The sequence below is a fragment of the Oncorhynchus clarkii genome, chromosome 22 (assembly GCF_045791955.1).
Source record: "Oncorhynchus clarkii lewisi isolate Uvic-CL-2024 chromosome 22, UVic_Ocla_1.0, whole genome shotgun sequence".
Lineage (NCBI taxonomy): Eukaryota > Metazoa > Chordata > Actinopteri > Salmoniformes > Salmonidae > Oncorhynchus > Oncorhynchus clarkii.
In genome coordinates this window covers 9,098,717-9,125,066 of record NC_092168.1, presented here as the reverse complement: position 1 = coordinate 9,125,066, position 26,350 = coordinate 9,098,717, and the positions used below count along the sequence as shown (strand labels likewise).

Sequence of the window (26,350 nt, the reverse complement as noted above, 5' to 3'; positions counted from 1 at the left end):
CTACTCCTCACCTCAAATGTCCTCCCTGAGTGCTTTTTAATTCCACTGACGGCTCCCGGCGTGTGTTATGATAAGGCATTCTGTTCCTGGAAACACTTACTTACGGTGATGAGTGTGCCCTCGCCACTAATGAACAACGGCCCATTGGAAATCTCACCAAGATTCTCACTGGGCTCAGATAGATTGATGCAGGTTGTTGCACTCTCTGCCGTTACTTTGATCCATTGCTATCTGTGATGCTGCTCTCTGCTGCTCTAAGTAATTACAGGGCCCTTTTAGATTAGACTGATTTAATAAACAAAAAGGGCCACGTTAATGGCGGAGCGGGCAAAATGATTTTTTATATTAAATTATGCCTAAATGATGTGTCTGTGCCTACTTTATTATAGCGAGAGGAAGGAAATAGCTCTCTTAGGGCGTATGAGGCAATTCATTATCAGTGGTGAATTATACAGTGTGTTCTAGCTTTAAGCAAAAACAATCATATATTTTTCTTTGCCATTAGCAGTACTCTTATAGTGTCGTTTTATTACACATTGTCTTCCCCGTTTCCCCGGAGTGAAATATTCTGTTTGAGTGTAACATTGCTCATGTAAACAGCCACAAACAGAGTGAGCTTGTTCCTTTTCCTCCAAGGCCCCCTTGGAATCATTGGTGCTAATTTATTCAAGTGCGGTTCCGCCTGTAAATAAACAAATTCAATTTCCTCTGGTTTTAACACTCTCTGGGCTCCACTCACAGCTCTGTCTGATCAAACATGTATAATTCATTTCCTTATCAAGGAGAAGAAGAATACAAAGAATATTTACTCGTGTTGAATGTGTTTATAAATTAGTACATGCATGCTCCAACTTTGTTTAAAACTAATCTCAGAAATGTGACGAGGTGATGTTTTAAGCAAGGAAAGGAATTTTTAAATTGTATTTATTTATTGAATTGTCTTTGGCAGAATTCAGTGTTCCATTTTCTTTTACACATTGAAGAAGCCAAAAAGTTGAATTCCATGCTTACGTTTTTGTTATACGGTTAGATAAGATTCCTTTTATATTTAATGTGTGCTGCTTTTGCAGGTGAGTCGTCTACTGATGCTGGGCGGGGCCAACGTGAACTACCGGACAGAGGTGCTGAACAACAGCCCGGTGCTGTGTGTCCAGTCCCACCTAGGCCACCAGGAGATGGCTGGCCTGCTGCTGGAGTTCGGGGCCACCGTTGACGTGGTGTCCGAGAACGGCATGAGCCCTCTCTCCTTTGCCTCAGCCGCCGGACACCTGGGCCTGGTCAGTCTGCTCTGCAAGAGAGGAGCCAAGGTTGGTAGTACTACCCCTAGAGTTTAGACTCCTCAGACAACTACAGGATCAGGGCTAACCATGATTCTAGCTTTTCCTGTAATGGGGAGTGGGGGTTCTACTAAGCTATATGAAATTGCTTTAAGGTCATACCAATAATCATTTTGCTATTTGATTTTGAATTTTAAGAAACCTTGACGTAACAACAATATATACACAAAAATTTGTTTATGAAAATGTTTATTTGGCCTTAATGCTATTAGTCCATACAAACACACTGGTTATACTAGTGTGTAGGCCAAACTGTTCGGACTCTACAGACAGAAGTCATCAGATCGGCTCTACCGACTTCAGAAGAGTCCCAAGATCCTTTTGTCGGTCACAGGGCAAAACGGAGAACACCATCGTGTTCATGAGACTCATCTGTCCATAGAGGGGTCATAATAGTTTGTTCGGACGCTACAGATGATTTTGTGAGAAGAGCGATTTTCAGGACATCTCAAGGTCTGACCTTTCACCGCTTTGATATTGGATAAGATCTCACTTTGATTGTAAAGTCACTCTGGGAGAGTGAAGCAAGAGCAACGTCACAGCATATAAAAGATGTTCAGATAAGCACTGTTTTTGTGTGTTCTAGGTTGACCATGTGGACAAGAGCGGTCAGTGTGCTCTGGTTCATGCTGCTCTGAGGTGCCACCCTGACATCATCCACCACCTACTGGAGCTGGAGTGGACCCCCGAGGGCCAGCAGCAGAACTGCAGCCTGAAGAACAAGGCCCTCCAGCAGGCTCTCATCGCTGCCTCCAGCATGGGACACACGCAGGTCAGTCAGGGGACACCTGTGAAATCCAAAATGGCATTCTATTACCTAAATAGTGCACTACTGTCGTCAAAAGTAGGGAACAGGGTGCCATTTGGGATGCAACCACCTACTGTACTTTTTACTTTACTCTACTGTACACCCACACTAACCACAAGTCCTTAGTACCTTACTATAATCAGGAAAGTTTTCCCACACAGTGCCACAACACAACCTCGCCTCTTTAGTTTGGAAACAGAAGACACTCCACAGAGAATCACTGGTGCTGCCATCACAGATGTTTCTTGTTTCCACTGATGAGACATGCTGTAGGAGTATTGATCCAGCAATACGTCTGCAGCCAGCTACCCAGAAGAGAAGCATAGTGGGCTTTGGTAGATTCTGGCCTGCTCCTCATTAAGAAGGCTGCGATACCGTTAGGCCTATACACTAAGGCTGGGGCTCAACAGTATTATAGAAGTGGGTCGGAGTGAGCTATCGACCTCCACCTCCACCAAGGGCCCAGTAAAAGAGGAGAATAAAGGAGAGCACAGACAAAAGGGCTTAACACTATTAAGGTATTAATACCACTGAACCTGTACTGCACAGCACTGACGAATATCTACTATAGACACTATATAGCCACTATAGTCCAGGCATCAGCGCTCTAGTCCACCATGATTAATTTATCATGCGCCAGAGAAGCATCATTTGCTCGGGCAGCATTTTATCGATTCGCTGAAGTTGTTTCATCGCTCCGGTTTTTCTGCAATGTAATCAGCGCACCGTAGAACTAACTCAAGGCTTTATTTGATGCTTGGATTATGTGTCATTAATCAACATTTCTCATTCGACAGGTTGTCAGAGGCTTGTTGGTGTTGAATAACGAGCATGGCGTGCAAATTGATGGCCATGACACTCTATGGGGAGAAACAGGTATGTGTTCTCTCTATTTTTCTTCCATTATACTGCTCCCTTTGTGTTATCACCTGGTGGAGTATCAGTGTGGAACATTACTGCTGAAATGATGCCCCAATTTGGCTCGTGGGTGATTTTATTTAATTATTTAGTCTTTAAAAAATGTAAAACTGTAAAAACACTAACTTTGGAAATCTGTTCCAAAGTATTCTCACGCATAGTAGAGATATACAGTTGAAGTCGGAAGTTTACATACACCGTAGCCAAATATATTTAAACTCAGTTTTTCACAATTCCTGACATTTAACCTTTGTAAAAAATTCCCTGTCTTAGGTCACTTAGGATTACCACTTTATTTTAAGAATGTGAAATGTCAGAATAATACAGTGGGGAGAACAAGTATTTGATACACTGCCGATTTTTCAGGTTTTCCTACTTACAAAGCATGTAGAGGTCTGTAATTTTTATCATAGGTACACTTCAACTGTGGGAGACGGAATCTAAAACAAAAATGCAGAAAATCACATTGTATGATTTTTAAGTAATTCATTTGCATTTTATTGCATGACATAAGTATTTGATCACCTACCAACCAGTAAGAATTCCGACTCTCACAGACCTGTTAGTTTTTCTTTAAGAAGCCCTCCTGTTCTCCACTCATTACCTGTATTAACTGCACCTGTTTGAGCTTGTTACCTGTATAAAAGAAACCTGCCCACACACTCAATCAAACAGACTCCAACCTCTCCACAATGGCCAAGACCAGAGAGCTGTGTAATGACATCAGGGTTAAATTATAGACCTGCACAAGGCTGGGATGGGCTACAGGACAATAAGCAAGCAGCTTGGTGAGAAGGAAACAACTGTTGGCGCAATTATTATAAAATTGGTGAAGGTCAAGATGACGGTCAATCACCCTCGGTCTGGGGTTCCATGCAAGATCTCACCTCGTGGGGCATCAATGATCATGAGGAAGGTGAGGAATCAGCCCAGAACTACACGGCAGGACCTGGTCAATGACCTGAAGAGAGCTGGGACCACAGTCTCAAAGAAAACCATTAGTAACACACTACGCCGTCATGGATTAAACTCCTGCAGCGCACGCAAGGTCCCCCTGCTCAAGCCAGCGCATGTCCAGGCCCGTCTGAAGTTTGCCAATGACCATCTGGATGATCCAGAGGAGGAATGGGAGAAGGTCATGTGGTCTGATGAGACAAAAATAGAGCTTTTTGGTCTAAACTCCACTCGTCGTGTTTGGAGGAAAAAGAAGGATGAGTACAACCCCAAGAACACCATCCCAACTGTGAAGCATGGAGGTGGAAACATCATTCTTTGGGGATGCTTTTCTGCAAAGGGGACAGGACGACTGCACCGTATTGAGGGGAGGATGGATGGGGCCATGTATCGCGAGATCTTGGCCAACAACCTCCTTCCCTCAGTAAGAGCATTGAAGATGGGTTGTGGCTGGGTCTTCCAGCATGACAACGACCCGAAACACACACCGAAACACACAGCCAGGGCAACTGGGTAAGAAGCATCTCAAGGTTCTGGAGTGGCCTAGCCAGTCTCCAGACCTGAACCCAATAGAAAATCTTTGGAGGGAGCTGAAAGTCCGAATTGCCCAGCGACAGCCCCGAAACCTGAAGGATCTGGAGAAGGTCTGTATGGATAAGTGGGCCAAAATCCCTGCTGCAGTGTGTGCAAACCTGGTCAAGAACTACAGGAAACTTATGATCTCTGTAATTGCAAACAAAGGTTTCTGTACCAAATATTAAGTTCTCCTTTTCTGATGTATCAAATACTTATGTCATGCAATAAAATGCTAATTAATTACTTAAAAATCATACAATGTGATGTTCTGTATTTTTGTTTTAGATTCCATCTCTCACAGTTGAAGTGTACCTATGATAAAAATTACAGACCTCTACATGCTTTGTAAGTAGGAAAACCTGCAAAATTCTCCCCACTGTATTTCTTTCATCACATCCCAGTGGGTCAGAAGTTTACGTACACTCAATTAGTATTTGGTAGCATTGCCTTTAAATAGTTTAACTTGGGTCAAACGTTTCAGGTAGCCTTCCACAAGCTTCCCACAATAAGTTGGGTGAATTTTGGCCCATTCCTCCTGACAGAGCTGGTGTAACTGAGGCAGGTATGTAGGCCTCATTGCTCGCACATGCTTTTTCAGTTCTGCCCACACATTTTCTATGGGATTGAGGTCAGGGCTTTGTGATGACCACTCCAATACCTTGACTTTGTTGTCCTTAAGCTATTTTGCCACAACTTTGGAAGTATGCTTGGGGTCATTGTCCATTTGGAAGATCCATTTGCGACCAAGCTTCAACTTCCTGACTGATGTCTTGAGATGTTGCTTCAATATATCCGCGTAATTTTCCACCCTCATGATGTCATCTATTTTGTGAAGTGCACCAGTCCCTCCTGCAGCATAGCACCCCCACAACATGATGCTTGCCACCCCCGTGCTTCACGGTTGGGATGGTGTTCTTCGGCCTGCAAGCCTCCCCCTTTTTACTCCAAACATAACGATGGCCATTATGGCCAAGCAGTTCTATTTTTGTTTCATCAGACCAGAGGACATTTCTCCAAAAAGTACGATCTTTGTCCCCATGTGCAGTTGCAAACCGTAGTCGGGAGTTTTTATGGCGGTTTTGGAACAGTGGCTTCTTCCATGCTGAGCGGCCTTTCAGGTTATGTCTATATAGGACCTGTTTTACTGTGGATATAGATACTTTTGTACCTGTTTCCTCCAGCATCTTCACAAGGTCTTTTGCTGTTCAAAAGTATGTTCATCTCTAGGACAAAAGTATATTCATCTCTAGGAGACAGAACGCGTCTCCTTCCTGAGCGGTATGACGGCTGCATGGTCCCATGGTGTTTATACTTGCATACTATTGTTTGTACAGATGAACGTGGTACCTTCAGGCGTTTGGAAATTGCTCCCAAGGATGAACCAGACTTGAGGTCTCAATTATTTTTCTGAGGTCTTGTCTGATTTCTTTTGATTTTCCCATGATGTCAAGCATAGAGACACTGAGTTTGAAGGTAGGCCTTGAAATACATCCACAGGTACACCTCCAATTGACTCAAATGATGTCAATTAGCCTAGTAGAAGCATCTAAAGCCATGATGTAATTATTTTGAATTTTCCAAGCTATTTGAAGGCACAATCAACTTAGTGTATGTAAACTTCTGACCCATTGGAATTATGATACAGTGAATTATAAGTGAAATAATCTGTCTGTAAACAATTGTTGGAAAAATTACTGGTTGAAAAAGGAGTTTTAATGACTCCAACCTAAGTGTATGTAAACTTCCGACTTCAACTGTATATGTGATCATATACAAATGTAAGCAAGGTTTGTAATGATTGTTTTAGTCAAATATTATATTTGTTTGGGCTTCTTGCTGTCAATTTGCTAATTATTTGTAATTATATTCCGGCCCCCTGACCATCTGCTCAGCAAAAAATTGGCCCACGGCTGAATCTAGTATATAATCCCTGATGTAGTAGTTCACATTTCCGCAAATATGCAGTCATTTGTACTTTTAAAGCCTGTCCAATTTTCCTATTCTCCTTCCCTTAAAAGCGTCCCTGCTTTGTTCATTTGGGCTTTTATCTGGATGGAGAGTCGTCAGGCTATCCTGTATCGGTAGTGCTAACTGAGTGATTTTCTACTTTAGAGCAGAATTACAGGCATCGCTCCCAGCAGTCCATTCTAAGCACTGAGTCATCGGTGCAGTACATTGTCCATTTAGGTCATGCCAAGCCATTTGTCCTGTTTTCCTCCTCTGCCATTAAAACACACCTGCTCATATATTCCTCTTAGTAGGAGTCAAGCCAGAGCTTTAGTTTCTGTTAAAGATCTGAAATGAATAATTTAGTCCCAGTGGTAATACTGCAGATGTTGGGAAAGGTCGAAGTCTTAGGACTTAGAGGGGAAAACAGATTCAAACAAGAAATGTATAAGTTATATTCTTCAAGAATCAATAGTTACAGTACAGAGCCTTGAGAAAGTATTGACGCCCCTTTACTTTTTCCACGTTTTGTTAATACAGCCTGAATTTAAAATGGATTATATTTAGATTTTGTGACACTGGCCTACACACAATACCCCACAATGTCAAAATGGAATAAGGTTTTTAGCAATTTTTTACAAATTAAAGCAAAATTAAATCTGAAATGTCTTGAGTCAATAAGTAGTCAACACCTTTGTTATGGCAAGCCTACATAACTTCAGGATCAAAAATTGGCTTAACAATTCAGATAATAAGTATCATGTTATGGGTATGCCTGTCATTGGCAAGGACTAGGGAGTGTTTTAGGATAAAAATAAACGGAATCGAGCTAAGCACAGACAAAGTCCTGGAGGAAAACCTGGTTCAGTCTGCTTTCCAACAAACACTAGGAGACAAATCCCCCTTTCAGCTGGACAATAACCTACAGTGCCTTCAGAAAGTATTCAAACCCCTAGACTTATTTCACATTCTGTTGCGTAACAGCCTGAATTAAAAATGGATTACATTTTCCTCGCTCATCTACACACAATACCCCATAATTACAAAGTAAAAACATGTTTTTAGAAGTGAGTCCATGCAACTTATACTTGTTAAGCAAATGTTCACTCCTGAACTTTAGGCTCACCAACGGGGTTGGATTGAAGCAAGACAATTCAGCTTTTCATGTTTCATTCATTTGTAAAATAAATTAAAAACATCATTCCACTTTGACATTATGGGTTATTGTGTGTAGGCCAGTGATAAACATTCTCAATTTAATCATTTTTAAATTCAGGCTGTAACACATTTTGTAACACTTTCTACAGGCATTGTAAACCGCAAGGCCAAATATACCTATCTAGATGACATTGAATGTTCCTGAGTGGCCTTGTTACAGTTTTCACTTCAATCTGCTTGGAAATCTATGGCAAGACTTGAAAATGGCTGATCAACAATCAACTTAACAGAGCTTGAAATTGTTTTTTTTTTGTAAAAGTGAGCAAATATTGTACAATCCAGGTTTGCAAAGCTCTTAGAGACTTACCCCAAAAGACTCACATCTGTAATCGCTGCCAGTGGTGATTCTAACATGTATTGACTCAGGGGTTGAATACTTAACTAATTTATTCCATTAATAAAAATAAAAAGTGGATTTTTTTCAAATAAAAAAAAGACAATTCAATTCATTTTAATCTTTGTAACACAACAAAATGTGAAAAAAGTCAAGGGGTGTGAATACTTTCGGAATAATTTAAAAGTCCACAAATGTATGTACACGTCCCAAATTGCCTAATTAATGGCCAGCTGAATGTATATGCTGGAACTCATTTGGAGGAGGTAGCAAATGTGGGACCAATCTAAAAAATAAAAAAACAGCTGAGAGACAGAAAGCAGGAGCAGGAGAAATGGAGCTGGCACTGGCAGGGGGTGGCTGCAGGTCAAAGCAATTTAAGATTGATCCTGGTAATGGTGCAGGAAGCCAAGTGGAACAGGGAACAAAGCTACATCCCAAATGGCCCTAATTCCATATATAGTGCACTATTTTTGGCCAGGGCCCATTGCACCGTATTCCCTATGGGCCCTGGTCAAAAGTAGTGCACTATATAGGGAACAGAGTGCCATTTGGGACGCAGACTATAAGCAGGAGTCTGTTGTCATATCTATGAGTCAGCAGGGTTGTCATAGAAGTGCTGAATAAATCAAATGTCTGTTTTAATTCAAGTAAAAATAAAGACGAGGCCTCTGGGTATGGACGTATTAAAATGGTCTGAGATCTGGGATGGGTTTGAAACATTTGCCACCGTCACAGTACCCCCATGCTTATTAACATTACAACTTACCAGTACCATCACCATTGTTGGTGCAGCATTTCTGTGTACTGAATGAGTAAAAACACATTGTTAGGATACTGTTTCCCAAATGGCACACTATTCCATTAATAGTGCACTACTTTTCACCAGGGTCCATAGGGAATAGGGTGCCATTTCAAATGCTGGCTACAGCAGTACAGCTTTTTAGAAATTCTTCTTGTGGTTTTTGTTATCATCTTGGCCTCTTGTGGAAAGCTGCACACTGGAGATAAAGACAGCCAGAGACTGACACCACAGATTCTCTTCCCTGAGGTAGTCCGTTAAAGATGAGAGTACAACAGCACAGAGCGGGATCTGTGAGTGTCTGTTAAGTGTTCCAAGTAGCAGAACTTCACTTGTAAGGCCCAAGAATAAAGAAACCCATTTTATATGATCATGGTGACCAACTGTTGCTCAGAAATCCTCAAATGGTCCAGAATTTCCCAACTCTTCATCATTCGGTCAGCTCATTTAATGATGTGTGTGTTTTTTTAGAGCACACAGTCTAATGGTGAGAGAGGGAGAAAATTTAGAGCACACAATCTAATGATGAGAGAATGTGAACAATAGTCTCTCTGTGGCCTCAGTAGTATGCCAGGTTGGTGTAGACAGCCAGCCTAGCAGTAACAAATGGCTCTGAGATGTAGGTCAGCCCATTAGGTCTAGGGGAAAAAGGCTCCTGCATCACAAATAGTACCCTATTCCCTATAGTGCACTACTTTAGACCAGAGCCCAATGGGCCCTTGTCAAAAGTAGTGCACTACATAGGGAATAGGGTGCCATTTTGGACACCGATGATGCGTTCTCCTCAGTGCTACTGCTGCTAACTGGTGCTGCTTCTGCAAAATACATTTCCTGGCCAAAAAAAGTGCTGAAGGGCTTTGAAGCTTATTACATCCTAGGGACAAAGATATCCCCTTTCGAAATGGCCCTTCTTCTCTGGAAACGGCTGCTTTCCATCTTAGGGGCTGCGTGTTCGTAGGGCTGAGGAATGGGCCAGTGTTATTTTAGATTGGGCCAGAAACCTTTTATTTTTTTAATCATAAAGTGCTACTTCATGTTTTGCACCTTGTTACATCATCACACTGCTGCATAACAACATTTCTGTTCACACCCCCACCACCTACTTTGTTTCCTACTTAGAGAAGGATAGAGGCCTACTTTCTTTTTACTTGTTTAGACGGTAGTGCAAGAGGTATAGGACAAAATGCTAATTTATTATAACGGGTAGGCAGGTGTGTATGGTGTGTTTTAAACTGAGCGGATTTACACCCAGGCCTTGGCTGGTGGCCCTGTAAACATGACCATTGCTGTGAATAATCAGTAGTCATGCTTGCCTTCATTCTCAAAGTCATCCAGTATGTGCCACCTGCTGTAGCTAGAGGTGAAAGAAACGCACACCTATTTAGGCGAGGTGCTGGCTAGCGGAGTGGAACACTTAAACAATAAAGGAGAGCCGCACACTCTAGGAGCTCAGATGCAAAAAATAGTTATGTCCAAGCTGTAGCTGACAGTGATCCAACATTTACTGTACCTCTGAGCTCTATGTATTCACCTGGATGTTAAACCTTCAAACTCCCATCCGTTCCAGGCTAATACAGGTCACAGGTGGCCCCATGACGCCAGGCACAACACCAGCGAGCTAAAACAAGGAGACGCGCTCCAACGCCCATCTCCGCAAATTAACGCGTTTTGAAAGCTAATTGCACCCACCTGGCACTAGGCTCATTCAAAGCAACACTTTGTATTCGAGAAGATAGGCAAATGTGCATTATTTTGGGCACTGTGGTTAGTTTAAACTCTTTGAAAATATGTATTTTAGCAAACAAAGAGGCTACGCTTCTCTGCACTCTTCCTGACCACTTGGGAGCTCCACTTAAATGGCTGTATTCAATGCCTCTTTGCGGGTATGATTGGGTTGTTATTCAATGGAGAGCCATCACAGGGCTATATAGAAAAGAACATCTACACTTAAATGTTGTGGATACGGCATAGGCAGCAGAACTGGTTCGGCCTTAGAAATACTGCAAGTGAATATCACAGCCTGAAGTCATTTATATCAATTTTGTTTGAGGGTTTATAAACCTAATCCAGAGGCCTATATGGAGATATACAGCAGGAGAAAACTCTGTAAGATAGCCCAGGTGAAATACCCTCCCGAAAATTGACATTCATCGCTACAGCGCTGAACAAATTCCTTCAGTTAACAACCTGTCAGAGAAATATAATTTCATATTTGAAAGGCAAAGTGTGAAAGGAATAACATCTTTATGCAAATAGGCCCACTGTACTTTGTTTGGATAGCGAGAGATTGGATTACGTCTCTGTGTTGGCACTATCATGTAAAATCCCTCCTCAGAATGACAGAGTTTTACCTCTGGGAAGGAGAAAGGGTAATAGTGGTGTCTTCTTTGTAGAATAGATGTGAATAAGTTGGCAGCAGTTGAAAAGATTAGGGGAAAGACAAATAGACACAGTGCGGTATAACCTTTGTGATCACGTAGCATATATCTCAAGTTACAAAGAGGAACTATTGTGAGGTTATATGGTTTCTGTAGAAATGGACAAATGGAGGTTGTTTTCCATCTGTAAAAGAGGTTTGTGCATGTTCTAAATGAGTAATGCAGTGGCCAAGTCAAACAGCGGCCCTGACATTTTCTACATTACTTAATGAAACGATGAGATCAACTTCTCATTATCATGAAATATTCAGTTGCGCCACTGGGTGTAGCCTCGTATATTGTCTTTTCATCCACTGTAATTATGCCTGTAAGAATCTTTTTAAATGATGAAATCACCCCCGTTTATAGGAGGTGTTTAATACATGTGGTGTTTAGTTGGCTGTGTTCTAAGTGTTTGGTTGTGTTTAATTATTTACACGGCGGTGGGTTGTTGCGTGCGCCGCTCGCCCATCAGTCATTCATCCCGACACAGGGGGGGTGAGAGAGAGCGGTTTCTCTTACGGAGTATGTAGACAAGCGTGCAGAGCGGTGTGGAAACACCACAGTCGTGACACCACAGTCAAGGATGCCAGTCCCAGGTGGGAGGACGCACACCAGGATGATATGTCAGCGAGTAGTTTCTCTGCTAGTGGAGTGAACTTGTAATGACCTAGACCTATAGAAACAGACCGCAGCTCCCATGATGCCACAGTCAGGAAGTAGGTCTTCATGTGATAGATACTGTATGTTGCTGAGGTGTCCTTGACTGACAGATACAGCTGGGACCCTGCTTCTCCAGTTTGTTAGCCCAGCAATGGTCTCCTAAAATGGTAAAATCAACTACATTTGAGCGACTAGTGCTTGTTTACGAACTGATGCGGGACACTGTGCACTACTTTTGACCAGGGCCTATAGGGTTCTTCTGGTCAAAAGTAGTGTACAATTATTGGGAATAGGCTACCATTTGGCGCACAGTCTTTCAGCCTTTGGGATAGTTTGGTCAGGAAGAGGACCGGTCTGTCCGTGTTTGGTCTGTTTATCAGTCAGTGATTTACAGTCCACCCCTCAGGACACCAGTCTTAGTGGGCCAGACCGGAGAGAGAGGCAGATTAGGAGAAAAGATAAAGTTGAGTGGCTTATTACAGAACATGACTTAAGATATAAATCTGCCTGGCTCTATGAAGGAGGGAAGGAAGGATGGAGGGAGAGACCGAGATATAGAGGGAATGGGCACAGTAAAGAGACACATTTGTGAGATCAGAGAGAAGATCAAACACATTGAATTGGCCTTGGAAGATCATAGATGGATGCCACTGAGGTCTCCTGTAGGGTTTGAAAGTAGTATACAGACCAAACCTTTCATTGGGTGTTCCCTAATGTTTGACTAATAGAGGCACATAGGATTCTATCAATGTCTCAAAATGGATGCATCCCTGAAAGAGCGCACAGTAACAATAATGTCCGTCTTCGACTGCTGTTGTTCCAGAGTGTGTGTCCCAAGTGGCACCCTATTCCCTATGGGCCCTGGTCAAAAGTAGTGTGCTACATAGAGAGTAGGGTGCTATTTGGGACGCATGCCATAGTCTCTCTGCTCTGAGGAGATATGCTAGGGGAGCAGATGGAGGTTGTGGTTGGCTGAGACGTAACGGCCCTCCGCTCACACTCCCATCATGATGGATGATGCCCCTCAGCCTGAGACAGGTGATCTGGGTCTTTAATCTGGGTCTTTCGTTTTCCTGAGGTGAATCCGAATGCACCACCAGTCTCTCTCTGTGTGGGTTTATTGTTCGGATACCAACTTTCATCCAAGACTTGAATCTGATTATGAACTGGGTGGTTCGAGCCCTGAATGCTGGCAGCTGTGGTATATCAGACCGTATACCACGGGTATGACAAAACATTTATTTTTACTGATCTAATTATGTTGGTAACCAGTTTATAATAGCAATAAGGCACCTCAGGGGGTTGTGATATATGGCCAATATACCACAGGTAAGGGCTGTGTCTAGGCATTCAGCGTTGCGTCGTGCTTAAGAACAGCCCTTAGCCGTGGTATATTGGCCTTATACCACACTCCCTCGGGAGTCCCTCCCTTATTGCTTAAATCTACCACATCTCATAGTAAAAGTATAGTATCCACTGAATGTGGGCCTACTGCTATGGCTCAGTGTGCTAATCAGGAGATGAGAAACACATGGACTGTAGTATTCTTTTCACTGCATCTTAGTATGTTAGGTTGAAGACACTTGAATCTGTTTTATTAAAGTACTGTAACAGAAATGGCAAAGATGTACCAGCAAACTAATGGTATCTTATTGAGTTTTTTCCCTGTTGTCATCATTTTGGACCCGCTATTCTGCTAGACATTAGATAAGATCACTACTCAAGTCTCAAAGCTTTCTCTCTTGGCACAAGTTAACAATTGCGGTATTTGTATTAATGGCATACCTATATACATAATGTGTGTGCGTTCGTGTAACATTGGGACGGTTTCTGGGTAAACAGCCAAACTTCCTGATCACCTGTATTATGTTTATTTTTGTCAAGTAATGACAGGCACAATACAAGTTTCCAAGAGATAAGATTTCACATAGATTTGCAAACAACAATACAATCAAGACAGTATTGTTTCCTACAGGTTGGCTTTATCAGCCTCGATTTAAAATTCAGACACTTGTGTTTTCCCTCTAAATTATGTTATATTGTCAAGAAGGAAATAATACTGAATTGTGTTTTAGTCCAATTATCGGCACTCAGTGGATAGACAACTAAATGCTGTATGTTTTCAACTTAAATGTGGACTAGAGGGAGCAGGCCCTGTCACGAGCGAGCCAGACCCTGTCCTGTGTATGTGTGAGGTCTCACCATTGGTGCAGTGGTGCCCTAGCTGACCCGGGTCCAGTCCTGACCCCTTTCCTCTGGTCTCCTCAGCTCTGACGGCGGCGGCGGGTCGGGGCAAGATGGACGTGTGTGGCTTCCTGCTGGAGCACGGGGCCATGGTGCAGCAGGTCAACCGCAGGGGGGTCTTCCCTCTCTTCTGTGCTGTCAGACAAGGACACTGGCAGGTGAGACACACACACGATCATATTGCCTCAAACTACAGTTACACGTCAAAGGAACCTTGATGATTTACCCCGAGGAAGTGGAGTTCACGTCTGTTTGTGTGCGTGTGTGCGGGTTAGATTGCAGAGCTGCTGCTGCAGCAGGATGGTGCTGACGTGAACATCAGTGACAAACAGGGACGGACACTACTAATGGTGGCGGCGTGCGAGGGCCACCTGAGCACTACCGACTTTCTGCTGTCAAAGGGTGAGCTACCACGATGCTACACTAGATCATGCTTGCATCCCAAATGGCACCCTATTCCCTTTATAGTATATTTTTTACCGGGGCTCATAGGAGTCCCAAAAGTAGTGCACTGTATAGGAAATAGGGTGCCATTTGGGACGCAGACCGTGTCAGCCATCACAATGTAAACCAGTCTGCTCTTTCTCTAAAGTCAGATTCAATCCAAATTCAAAAGTATCCAAATATTGAATGGTTTGTTGAGTGAAGGTCATATGCTGTGGTTTTAATAAATCTGCTGTTGAATGCTTGATTTATTCTTCACTAGGTGCGTCGTTGACGTCGATGGACAAGGAAGGGTTAACGCCCATGAGCTGGGCGTGTTTGAAAGGACATAAGAACGTTGTGCAGTTTCTGGTGGAGAAGGGTGCGGTCATAGACCACACAGACAAGAATGGACGGACTCCGCTGGACCTGGCCGCCTTCTACGGCGACGCGGAGATTGTGAGTAGCGAGATACATTGACAGACAGTGAGACTGACAGACAGGCAGACGGACGGACGGGACAGGAAGACAGACGAGATTGAGCATAATAACTGTCTGTCTGTCTCTGTCTAAATCGGTCTCACTAGGCCTGCCCCTTAGTTAGGCCCAACACAAGTGCTCTGGGTCTCCTTATGAGACACACACTGCTGGGAATTACCACGGATCTATAGGAGAGTTAAGAGTGTTTGTTCTGACTGTAGGGGACTTAAGAGTGTGTGTTTGACTGTGTTGCTCCGGTTGTGAAGGTCCATTACCTGGTGGAGAAAGGAGCCGTGATAGAGCATGTAGACTACAGTGGTATGAGGCCGTTGGACCGGGCGATAGGGTGTCGGAACACATCGGTAGTGGTGACCCTGCTGAAGAAGGGGGCTAAACTGGGTAAGAAACTAAGAACTGTAACTATAATTTGTGTTGGTTTCTAGATACACTGTTCTTTCAGTGTTCTTTCCTACAACCTTAAAGTCTAGTGATTGAACTACTTTGGCTTTACAATAGTAATGAGAGAAAGGTGACTTGAGCCTTAGTAAGACTTCAGTCTTACTAAATATAATGAGGTTATCGCCATGGAATCTGGATGCTCAGTGCCAAAATCGGAAATTTGAAATAATGTCCTATCGTGATTCTGTTCTTATAAAATTGGCCAATAGACAATGTTACACACCCCCCCCAAAAAAATGATACATAAACAAGCGCACATGCTACGGGAGGGACGAGAGGTATCACGGCCATGACAAAAGTGATTGAGTAACTCTGGAATAGGTTACTAGTTAAATCACCATGGGCTGCAGAGCAAGCAACTCTTCTGTCCTCAGAACTGGATAATTATCAAATGATTAGCATTTTTGCCTCATGCTCCTCTCTTGGCCTAGGCTATATGTCAGTAGTTTGCATATTTTTTGAATAATATGGAAACAGGCCTAGCCCAACTCTAGGTTGCGCATCGTTTCATTCATAACCTTTTCTCAGTTCTAGGCTTTTTTTCTCATTCAATTTTTCCCATCTTGGTATTGTTTGCTCAATTTCACTTGTCTGTAGTGTTGGTCATTCAAAATAAAGCTGTAAGAATAGATTTGTTTTCTATCTTTCTATTGTTGTTGATCTCTCATTATTACCTTATTTAAGTTATTCTACATTGTTCTCTTGCATTCTGTAAGTATAACATGTTTTTTGGAAGTAGGCTATATAGCAAATAGGAATATAGACGGTCTACTCGGAATGTCACCCATGCACTGCCCTGCTCTTTACTGCGCGGTGCCAGTCAAGTTGAAATGGGTATCGTCTGTCACATTGCGATGTCGTCACCATCGACAACGGCTGTCGGTCATCCTCAATAGACGACACTATGGTAATATTACCCAAACCTAGTGCTAAATTCAAGGGCAATGACACTGAACAGATTTCAACCAGGATTCACCTAGTGTGTAGTAGGCTTGGGCCATATACCATTTAAATTATTATTATTATTGGAGGTTGGGCATACTACGCCACTGCTTAGAACTATAAGTTAAGTAGAACTATAAGAAATGTTAAGATGTGTCAAATAAATCATATCCAACTCATGGTAGCAGCTATGTATTTGGTTTGCTAACTTGCTAGCTACGTGGCTAGATGTCAATATCAATCGTTTTGGTTACAGGAGAGACGTTCAATCAATAATTATTTTTTTTGGTGTGCACTTTCGGTAATATCGTTTACCCCGGTGTGGTACAGAAATGGTATGACGGTATGAAAATCTGGAAGACCGCCCAACCCTAATGTGTACCGTCTCCCTCTCTCTCTCTCCCTCCCGCTCTTTCTCGCGCTCTCTTTGTGTGTCTGTGAGTTTCCTTTCTCCCAAAGGTGCGCCGGCGTGCTAATTTGAGAAAGTGACTTATCACCAAAATGACATTCACTGAGCTATCTAGGCCTAGAGCTTATCTGCCTCATTTTACATCTGCAGTGTGGGCCAGCCAGGCACCTCACCCAGAGTTAGCTAATGGCCAATACCTCCAACCCTCTCCCCTTGCCCTGGTAGCAATGTAGTCTGCTCTTAGCACACAATGCTATCAGTCTCTATAATCTCAATTGCCTTTACGACCAGCAAATCACCATTTTGTTTCATATCAATGCAATTATAGGTACAGTATATCCACTGGCAAACTCTCAGTATTATCAGTGCAGGAAATAAAATGGTCGACACAAAAGCAGAAAACGTGAGGCAATTTAAGCTTGGAAAGGTCCAAAATGAATAAATCACATTTTATAGCCATAGCAGTTTCAAATGATCTTCTGCCTTTCTGAATGCTTTTCTCTTTGCATGATTCCTTCCCTCCTTCCTTCAATCTCTCATCCCTTTTCTCTTCTTCTAAACTGCTTTCAATGTAACCGTAAGGCTACAGAACGTCGCCTTATGATCGATCAGGTACAATCTTTAGGTAACTTTACCTTGTTACCAATTTCCTAGTGAATATAGTCCGTGGGTCGGGGAGCGGCAGTGGTGTAACTCTACTCTGTGTGTGTATGTCTGTGTGGATCAACAGGGAATGCTGCCTGGGCTATGGCCACGTCCAAGCCTGACATCCTCATCATTCTCCTGCAGAAGCTTATGGAGGAGGGCAACGTGCTTTACAAGGTACAGAAAAGTGATTAGGTTTGCGTCCCAAATGGCACCATATGTTCCCTGGTCAAAAGTAGTGCACTAAATAGGGAATAGGGTACCATCTGGGATGCATGCAACCTATGTAGGCTCGCAATGGTGTATTGATATAGTCAAGTGTGTTCTGAGTAAATAGTATTTTACAATGGGCTACAACAAAATAAAAAAAGACTGATGCATACAATATAATTACAATGCATTCAGAAAGTATTCACACCACTTCGTTATCCACCTTTTGTTACGTTACAGCCTTATTCTAAAATGTATTTAAGTGTTTTTTTCATCATCAATCTACACACAATACCCCATAATGACAAAGCCAAAACAGGTTTTTAGAAATGTTTCCAAATGTACTAAACATTTTAAGCTGACATATGACATTTACATATGTATTCAGACCCTTTAATCAGTACTTTGTTGAAGCACCTTTGGCAGCGATTACAGCCTGGAGTCTTCTTGGGTATGATGCTACAAGCTTGGCACACCTGTATTTGGGGAGTTTCTCTCATTCTTCTTTGGAGATCCTCTCAAGCTCTGTCAGGTTGGATGGGGAGCGTCGCTGCACAGATATTTTCAGGTCTCTCCAGAGATGTTCAATCAGGTTCAAGTCCGGGCTCTGGCTGGGTCACTCATGGACATTCAGAGACTTGTCCTGAAGCCACTCCTGCGTTGTCTTGGCTGTGTGCTTAGGATCGTTGTCCTATTGGAAGGTGAACCTTTGCCCCAGTCTGAGGTCCTGAGTGCTTTGGAAAACATTTTCATCAAGTTTCTTGCTGTACTTTTCCCCATTCATCTTTTCCTTGATCTTGACTAGTCTCCCAATCCCTGCCACTGAAAAACATCAGACCAGAGAATCTTGTTTCTCATGGTCTGAGAGTCCTTTAGGTGCCTTTTGTCAAACTCCAAGCAGGCTGTCATGTGCCTTTTACTGAGGAGTGGCTTCCGCCTGATTGGTGGAGTGCTGCAGAGATGGTTGTTCTGCTGGAAGTGTCTCCCACCTCCACAGAGGAGCTCTAGGAAGAGTCTTGGTGCTTCCAAACGTCTTCCATTTAAGAATGATGGAGTTCACTGTTTTCTTGAGGACCTTCAATGCTTCAGACATTGTTTGGTACCCTTCCCCAGACCTGTGCCTCGGCACAATCCTGTCTCTGAGCTCTACGTACAATTCCTTGAACCTCATGGCTTGGTTTTTGCTTTTTCACATGCACTGTCAACTGTGGGACCATATATAGACAGGTGTGTGCCTTTCCAAATCATGTCCAATCAATTGAATTTACCACAGGTGGACTCCAATCAAGTTGGATGCACCTAAGCTTATTTTTGAGTCTCATAGCAAAGGGTCTGAATACTTATGTAAATAATGTTTTTCAGTTTTTGATTTTTAATACATTTACAAAAATGTCTGAAACCTGTTGTAAAAAATAAGGTATTGTGTGTAGATTGATGAGGAAAAAAATGCATTTAAGCCATTTTAGAATAAGGCTGTAACGTAAAAAAAAAAGTGAAGTGGTCTGAATACTTTCCGCACTGTATTACATGACGTCATTGGATTGCTTGGCCATCAGAGGGAGTGTTTGGATAAAAAGGACACCTCAGCCACTGTAATTTGGATGAGAGGTAACAACAGTGACTGTTATATTTTGAGCAGCTCAATGCGACGCAGCAGAGATGAATGGGTGTGTGCAACGCCAAACTCACACTTTGAGCTGGGATTGATTGAGTTTTGTGGCAGAAAGGACAATCCGCTCAGGTGGGACCTGTGTGTGATTGATGACAAAGGGAGGGACTGTGTGTGAGCTGCTGCGACGTGCCAGTTGGGTTGGGGGAGGATCTGACAACCTACCTTCTCTCCCTCTCTCTCCTCCCCCCCACACACCTTCAGAAGGGGAAGATGAAAGAGGCAGCCCAGAGGTACCAGTATGCTCTGAGGAAGTTTCCCAGGGAAGGGTTCGGTGATGACCTAAAGGCCTTCAAAGAGCTGAGGGTGTCTCTGTACCTCAACCTCTCCCGCTGTCGCAGGAAAACCAACGTAAGAATCCTCACGTCTATCCTGCTCCCCTTTTATCCTCTAATGCTGTACATTTCTCCTCTAATTACTTGAACATTTGTTTCCAGTGGTCTCCGTTAAAAAGGCACAATATGTGATCAGGTCATGTATAACAGTAGCACGGGACAATGGAAGATAGTTATGGTGATGAAACTGTTGTTGTGCTGTGTGTTTTTGAACATGTTTGAAAGAAATGCTCAGCAGAAGATACAGTCCAAGCTAATGATTTCACAGACAGAAGTATGGCTGTTGTGGCTGCTGTTAGAGAGTAGTAGACTGCGCAATTTTGAGCATATCCGTGTTCCAGGCCTATGATTGATGAAACGTACCATAAACTTAAAACAATGCTCTCAGAAACAGATTGAATGCATTAAATAATACTGTCTACTACTGGGACAGAAGTATAGCTATTTAGCAGTCCAGTTGAGTGAGTCTGATTGAGCCATTTGAGGCTAAATGATAAACTGTTTAGAAGTCCATAAGCGATAGTATGCTTGTAGTCATTACTGGGGCTAATGTCAGCTTGTTCCCATAAACAATCAAAGTGAGAGAGAGAGCTGGCCCCCTGGACAATGTGCGTTTGCATTTCCCTGCATTGGTTAGTCGTATTGATCTTCCCCTTCCCTCGCAACAGGATTTTGGCATGGCTGAGGAGTTTGCTACAAAGGCCCTGGAGCTGAAACCCAAATCGTACGAGGCCTATTATGCCCGCGCCCGAGCTAAGAGGAGCAGCAGGTAAAGCTATTCATCAGGAGAAGCCTCAAGTGTCTCTTTTAGGGGGGCATTGTTAGTATGAATTGGGAGAATGGGGTTTGGCTTGTTTAGAAGTACTGCACTTCTCGACTGACCCACTTAGTCACTCTCATTCTCTCACGACCGCCCTTCTCGCTCTCCCTCTCCCCCCCTCCATCCCTCCACAGGCAGTTCACGGCAGCCATGGCTGACCTGCACGAAGCTGGAAAGCTGTGCCCCAACAACCGGGAGATCCGGCGGCTGCTGGCCCGTGTGGAGGAGGAGTGTAAGCAGATGCAGCGCAGCACCACCCAGGGCAACCCGCAGGGGGGAACGTCCTTGTCCAACCAGACTCCGGCCAACCACGACTCTGATCACGAACACGAGGAAGAGGAGGAGGAGGAGGTGTCGGAGCATAGAGTGGCTGTCAGTAAAAGTCTGGATGGACAGAACACTCTGAGGTTGAACGATGTGGAAGAGGAGGAGGGGACTTCTCAGCAGTCTCACCACTCAGAGAGGAGAGGAGAGAAGGGTGAACCCTGGCCTCAGAAGATCTACTCCCTCAATAGAACTCTGCCTGACTCACTCAGTCTAGCCACCCAGCTGCCGCAGCAGCAGAACACCAGGCCTGGCTCTCCCCCCTCCGGCCTCACAGGCCCTGGAAGGCTGAGTCACCACCGCTACCCCCCCAGGGAGCCCAGAGAGCCCATGGCCCAGCAGGGCCTGGTCCTCCAACCCACCAAGCAGGCCCAGATAGTGAAAACCAACCAGCACATGAGCTCCCTGCAGGCAGGAGGCCGCTCCTCGGGGGCCAAGTCCCAGTACGCTCCCTCCAGCCCCCTGCCCAGCCGACACATGTCCAGCATGCTGAAGCCAGGTCCAGGGCTAGGCATCGACATCAGCCCTCTACCGCCCCCTCCCGACGAGCCCGTCTACGGGGAGCAACGCCTGTCCATGGCTGCTGCTTCGCAGTCCCAGAACATGGCTATGGGCCATCACTGTGACAGGGACAGCGAGTCCCTGCACTTGTCCCAGACCAGCTACTCCTCCTGCAAGGCCCAGGACCGTCTGTCTGCCCACTCGGTGTCCTCCCTGGACGCACTGACTTCAGTGTCTCCCCAGGGCCTCCTCGACGCCTCAGGGCCAGGCCAGGAGCAGAGAAAGGAGTGCGGGGGTAACGGGGTCTCCCAGGCATGCTCCCAAGGGGGAGGCAGCAACATCAGGGTGTCCAGCTCCACCAGCTCCCTGGCGTCCAGCAGTAGCCTGTCTGACAGTGGCAAGCTGCAGGGCCCTGATGTACGCACCAAAACCACCACAGACAAGGCAAAGCAGGGCCAGAATCAGGGAGGCACGAGCGAGTGGAAACCCAGGCCCTTCATGGGCATCATGGACAAGACGGCACGCTTTCTTCAGCAGCAACAACTGCAGCAGCAACAGCAGCACCAAGGACTCCAGAGCCACCCGGGCCTTCAGCCCCCCACCGGAGCCCTCCGCAGCTGGCAGAGTCACTCCTCGGAGGGATTAGTGTGCCAATCCATGTCTGCCATGGGCCTACAGGCGACGGGGGCGAACTGTGAGCTACCTTATGCCAAAACAGGGAGCACTTACTACGAGCAGCTCAAAGCTCCATCTCAGGGTGCTATGGGGAGCCTGCAGAACGGAATGCACTCGAAGGAATTCACAGAGAAGTTCTGCCAAGCAGCCACCTGTTACAAGGAATCCAAGCCAGCACTGGCCATGCCGTCGCACGCTTTTGTGGACAGTAAACCCAAGCAGCCGAGTTTAGCCCGAGATAATCCCGCCATTCACGTAGCCTCAATGAAACCAAAGCGATCATTCATAGAGTCAAATGTGTAGGGATATGTATCCTCCTTCTCTCAACACACACGAAGACACATGCGCTCATACCCACACACAGATACACACGCACATAGACAACACACTCATGCACATTGTACACACACTCAAGACACACATTAACACTCAACACACACGCATACACACACACACACGTGCACACATACACACACAGATATGCATGCACATACACACACACACACATTGTACACACACTCAACACACACATCTCTTAGCAAAAATTCCAAATGGAGGGATTGCTTAAGTTTGTCCCAGCCCATCAAAAAATTGTGTTTTAGGTCTAAACTTTTAAATAATTTTGTTCCCCCTGGTGAATATCCGCCACAGGCAGCGTTTTGAGTGAAGCAGAAACGGAACAGATGTATTTCTTTCCTACTAATGCATACGGCTGTTTGCTTCTGTTACAGGACGACATGCTCCCTGTCATTCAGCAAAGCTGGAGACATTGCACTGAGACAGTCATTGGGCATGTACTAATAGACAAAACAGTCCCGGCACTTTACGCATTTACATAGGCCTTTAAGTAAAGTGCTTATACAATATAATGTTATTACTGAGTTGTTGAAGGTTGAGTATAAAACAATATGTGCATCCCAAATGGCACCGTATATAGTGCTCTACATTTGACCAACTCTGGTCAACAGTAGTGCACTACATAGGGAATCGGGTGCCATTTGGGACGCATACAATGGGATTTGAACTGTGTTCATTGTGTCAATGGTGCTGAAGGAAGAATTATGGAGCTATATACAGTGCATTCGGAAAGTATTCAGACCCCTTGACTTTGTCCACATTTTGTTACGTTACAGCCTCATAAAAATACACACAATACCCCATAATGACAAAGCAAAAAACGGTTTTTAGAAAGTTTTTTATTTTTAATACATTTGCAAAACAATCTTATTTACATAAGTATTCAGACCCTTTGCTATGAGACTCGAAATTGAGCTCACGTGCATCCTGTTTCCATTGATCATCCTTGAGATGTTTCTACAACTTTATTGGAGTCCACCTGTGGTAAATTCAATTGATTGGACATCATTTGGAAAGGCACACACCTGTCTATATAAGGTCCCACAGTTGATAGTGCATGGCAGAGCAGAAACCAAGCCATGAGGTCGAAGGAATGGTCCGTAGAGCTCCGAGACAGGATTGTGTCAAGGCACAGCTCTGGGGAAGGGTACCAAAACATCTGCAGCATTGAAGGTCCCCAAGAACACATTGGCCTCCATCATTCTTAAATGGAAGAAGTTTGGAAGCACCAAGACTCTTCCTAGATCTGGTTGCCCGGCCAAACTGAGCAATCGGGGGAGAAGGTCCTTGGTCAGGGAGGTGACCAAGAACCCAATGGTCACTCGACAGAGCTCCAGAGTTCCTCTATGGACATGGGAGACCCTTCCAGAAGGACAGCCATCTCTGCAGCACTCCACCAATCAGGCCTTTATGGTAGAGTGGCCAGACAGAAGCCACTCCTCAGTAAAAGGCACATGACAGCCCGCTTGGAGTTTGACAAAAGACACCTAAAGGACTCTCAGACCATGAGAAACAAGATTCTCTGGTCTGATGAAGCCAAGATTGAACTCTTTGGCCTGAATGCCAAGCGCCACATCTGGAGGAAACCTGGCACCATCCCTACAGTGAAGCATGGTGGTGGCAGCATCATGTTTTTAAGCGGCGAAGACTGGGAGACTAGAAGAACGGGGGGGTTTAAACATTTGCAAGCATTTCTGGAAACCTGTTTTTGCTTTGTCATTATGGGATATTGTGTGTGTAGAGTGATGAGGGACAAAATAAATGTAATCCATTTTAGAATAAGGCTGTAACGTAACAAAATGTGGAAAAAGTCCAGGGGTCTGAATACTTTCTGAATGCACCGTAGATAGAAGAGATGTAAGGATATGTTTGAGATGGGCATTCCTGTGTTCTAAGGATGTTCTAGTTCTTCACGTTGTAAATATGTAATTGTCCTTCTTTTGAGTGAAGGTCATTGTCAGTGTATTGACTTGTTCAACTGATGTGTATTTTGAGTTTTCTTTTGGTTCAGACGGTGTTCAAGGTTCTAAAAAATGTATTTGTTTATATGTTTGTACATTCTATGAATCACCCGATAACGTTAAAAACTAAATCCTCTCTGTATCTGCTTATTGTTGCTGTCTAGGTTAATTTATTTACAGCGCCTATGGCTTGGTTAATTGTAAAAGCAATATATTTTATATAGTTATTTTTGCACAGCTACTAAGACATTTTAAGATTTCAATAATAAGCTCTGTGAAAATAATATTGGTTTAATTGCATGCTACAATTGCAGTTTATAATAAAGAGAAAAAATATTTAAACAAAAAAGGTTTGGGGGAGTGTGGGGCCATCGATAATATTTTAATATGCATGTTACTTGCAATGGTTGCCATGTTTCCAGTATTGTGAGCTGTGTTACCCATAAATCACATACTGTAATAGAACATTACTGCCATACCCACAATGGGGAAATAAAGTCCCACTGAGAAAACACAGGCCTTCTGGCTCTCATTGTGGCAGGGAAAAGAAGAGGCACAGTTCGACATAGCTCTGGTCCAGGACGTTAGTGCGTGTTTTTTTTTTTTAATTTTTTTTTTTTATTTCACCTTTATTTAACCAGGTAGGCTAGTTGAGAACAAGTTCTCATTTGCAACTGCGACCTGGCCAAGATAAGGCATAGCAGTGTGAACAGACAACACAGAGTTACACATGGAGTAAACAATTAACAAGTCAATAACACAGTAGAAAAAAGGGGAGTCTATATATACATTGTGTGCAAAAGGCATGAGAAGGTAGGCAAATAATTACAATTATGCAGATTAACACTGGAGTGATAAATGATCAGATGGTTATGTAAAGGTAGAGATATTGGTGTGCAAAAGAGCAGAAAAATAAATAAATAAAAACAGTATGGGGATGAGGTAGGTGAAAATGGGTGGGCTATTTACCAATAGACTTTGAATGTACATTAACAACTTGGACCTAAGTTCAACAATACATTTTAGAACAACCTGTTTATACTGCATAGACAGTACATCAGTGGCGGCCGGTGCCATTTAAGATGAGGGAGGACGATAAAAAAAAATATGACAGCATATTGGATGACTGTCATTCATATTCCATTCACCCAGTTCAATGTAACATTGATAGATTTAGGCTACTACATGATACTCAAATACTTTTTCACTTCGGTTATTGACTTCGGTGCACAACACATCAGCTGTCGGTGACCAAGTGAAAAAAATCTTTCCAAGCATAACCTTCATATCATAACTGCTAACCGCTACACACCGTCTACATCGTTGTCACCATATTATCTAACGTCAAAGGCAACATAGCTAATATAACTAACATATTAGATAATAACCCGCTACAATCATGCAGTACAGTCAGCAAGCACATTAGCAGTTACACCGGCTGCCCTCGGTAGCAACAAATGTATAAAACCAAATGCTTACCTTGACATGGAAGAGTTCCAGTGTTGGATAGCCTTAGCCAGCTAGCCAACATAGCATCCCTCTCTGTTTAAGATGGGTGTTTGAGTAGGCTAAACTTGCTAAGTAAGTGAACGTGAAAAAAATACTAGGAAACATAGCTAGCTCTCTCCCTCTTGCTTCTCCTTCATTTTTGAAGAAATGTATTTGTTAATAACTGTCCAACTATTGTATTTCTCTCTCTTTGAGTCAACTACTCACCACATTTTATGCACTGCAGTGCTAGCTGGTTGTAGCTTATGCTTTCAGTACTAGATTAATTATCCGATCCTTTGATTGGGTGGACAAAATGTCAGTTCATGCTGCAAGAGCTCTGATAGGTTGGAGGTCGTCATAATTACTGTGTAAGTCTATAGATGGGGGTGAGAACCATGAGCCTCCTCGGTTTTGTATTAAAGTCATTGTAC

At 43.7% G+C, this 26,350-nt stretch overlaps 1 protein-coding gene across 2 annotated transcripts in view; it reads left to right on the top strand.

The window, feature by feature from the left end:
* LOC139380298 (protein TANC1-like) overlaps positions 1-24,940 on the top strand; it is a 183,201-nt gene extending 158,261 nt beyond the window's left edge. For both annotated transcript variants that reach the window (XM_071122882.1, XM_071122883.1), the window contains exons 16-26: positions 1,071-1,307; positions 1,924-2,109; positions 2,943-3,021; positions 14,243-14,376; positions 14,494-14,620; positions 14,925-15,100; positions 15,388-15,520; positions 17,662-17,753; positions 19,660-19,806; positions 20,459-20,559; positions 20,745-24,940. In XM_071122882.1, coding sequence (XP_070978983.1) covers positions 1,071-1,307; positions 1,924-2,109; positions 2,943-3,021; positions 14,243-14,376; positions 14,494-14,620; positions 14,925-15,100; positions 15,388-15,520; positions 17,662-17,753; positions 19,660-19,806; positions 20,459-20,559; positions 20,745-22,413 — 3,081 coding nt within the window. In that variant the 3' untranslated portion in view covers positions 22,414-24,940. The remainder of the gene's footprint in view (positions 1-1,070; positions 1,308-1,923; positions 2,110-2,942; positions 3,022-14,242; positions 14,377-14,493; positions 14,621-14,924; positions 15,101-15,387; positions 15,521-17,661; positions 17,754-19,659; positions 19,807-20,458; positions 20,560-20,744) is intronic.
* Positions 24,941-26,350: the final 1,410 nt, after the last annotated feature.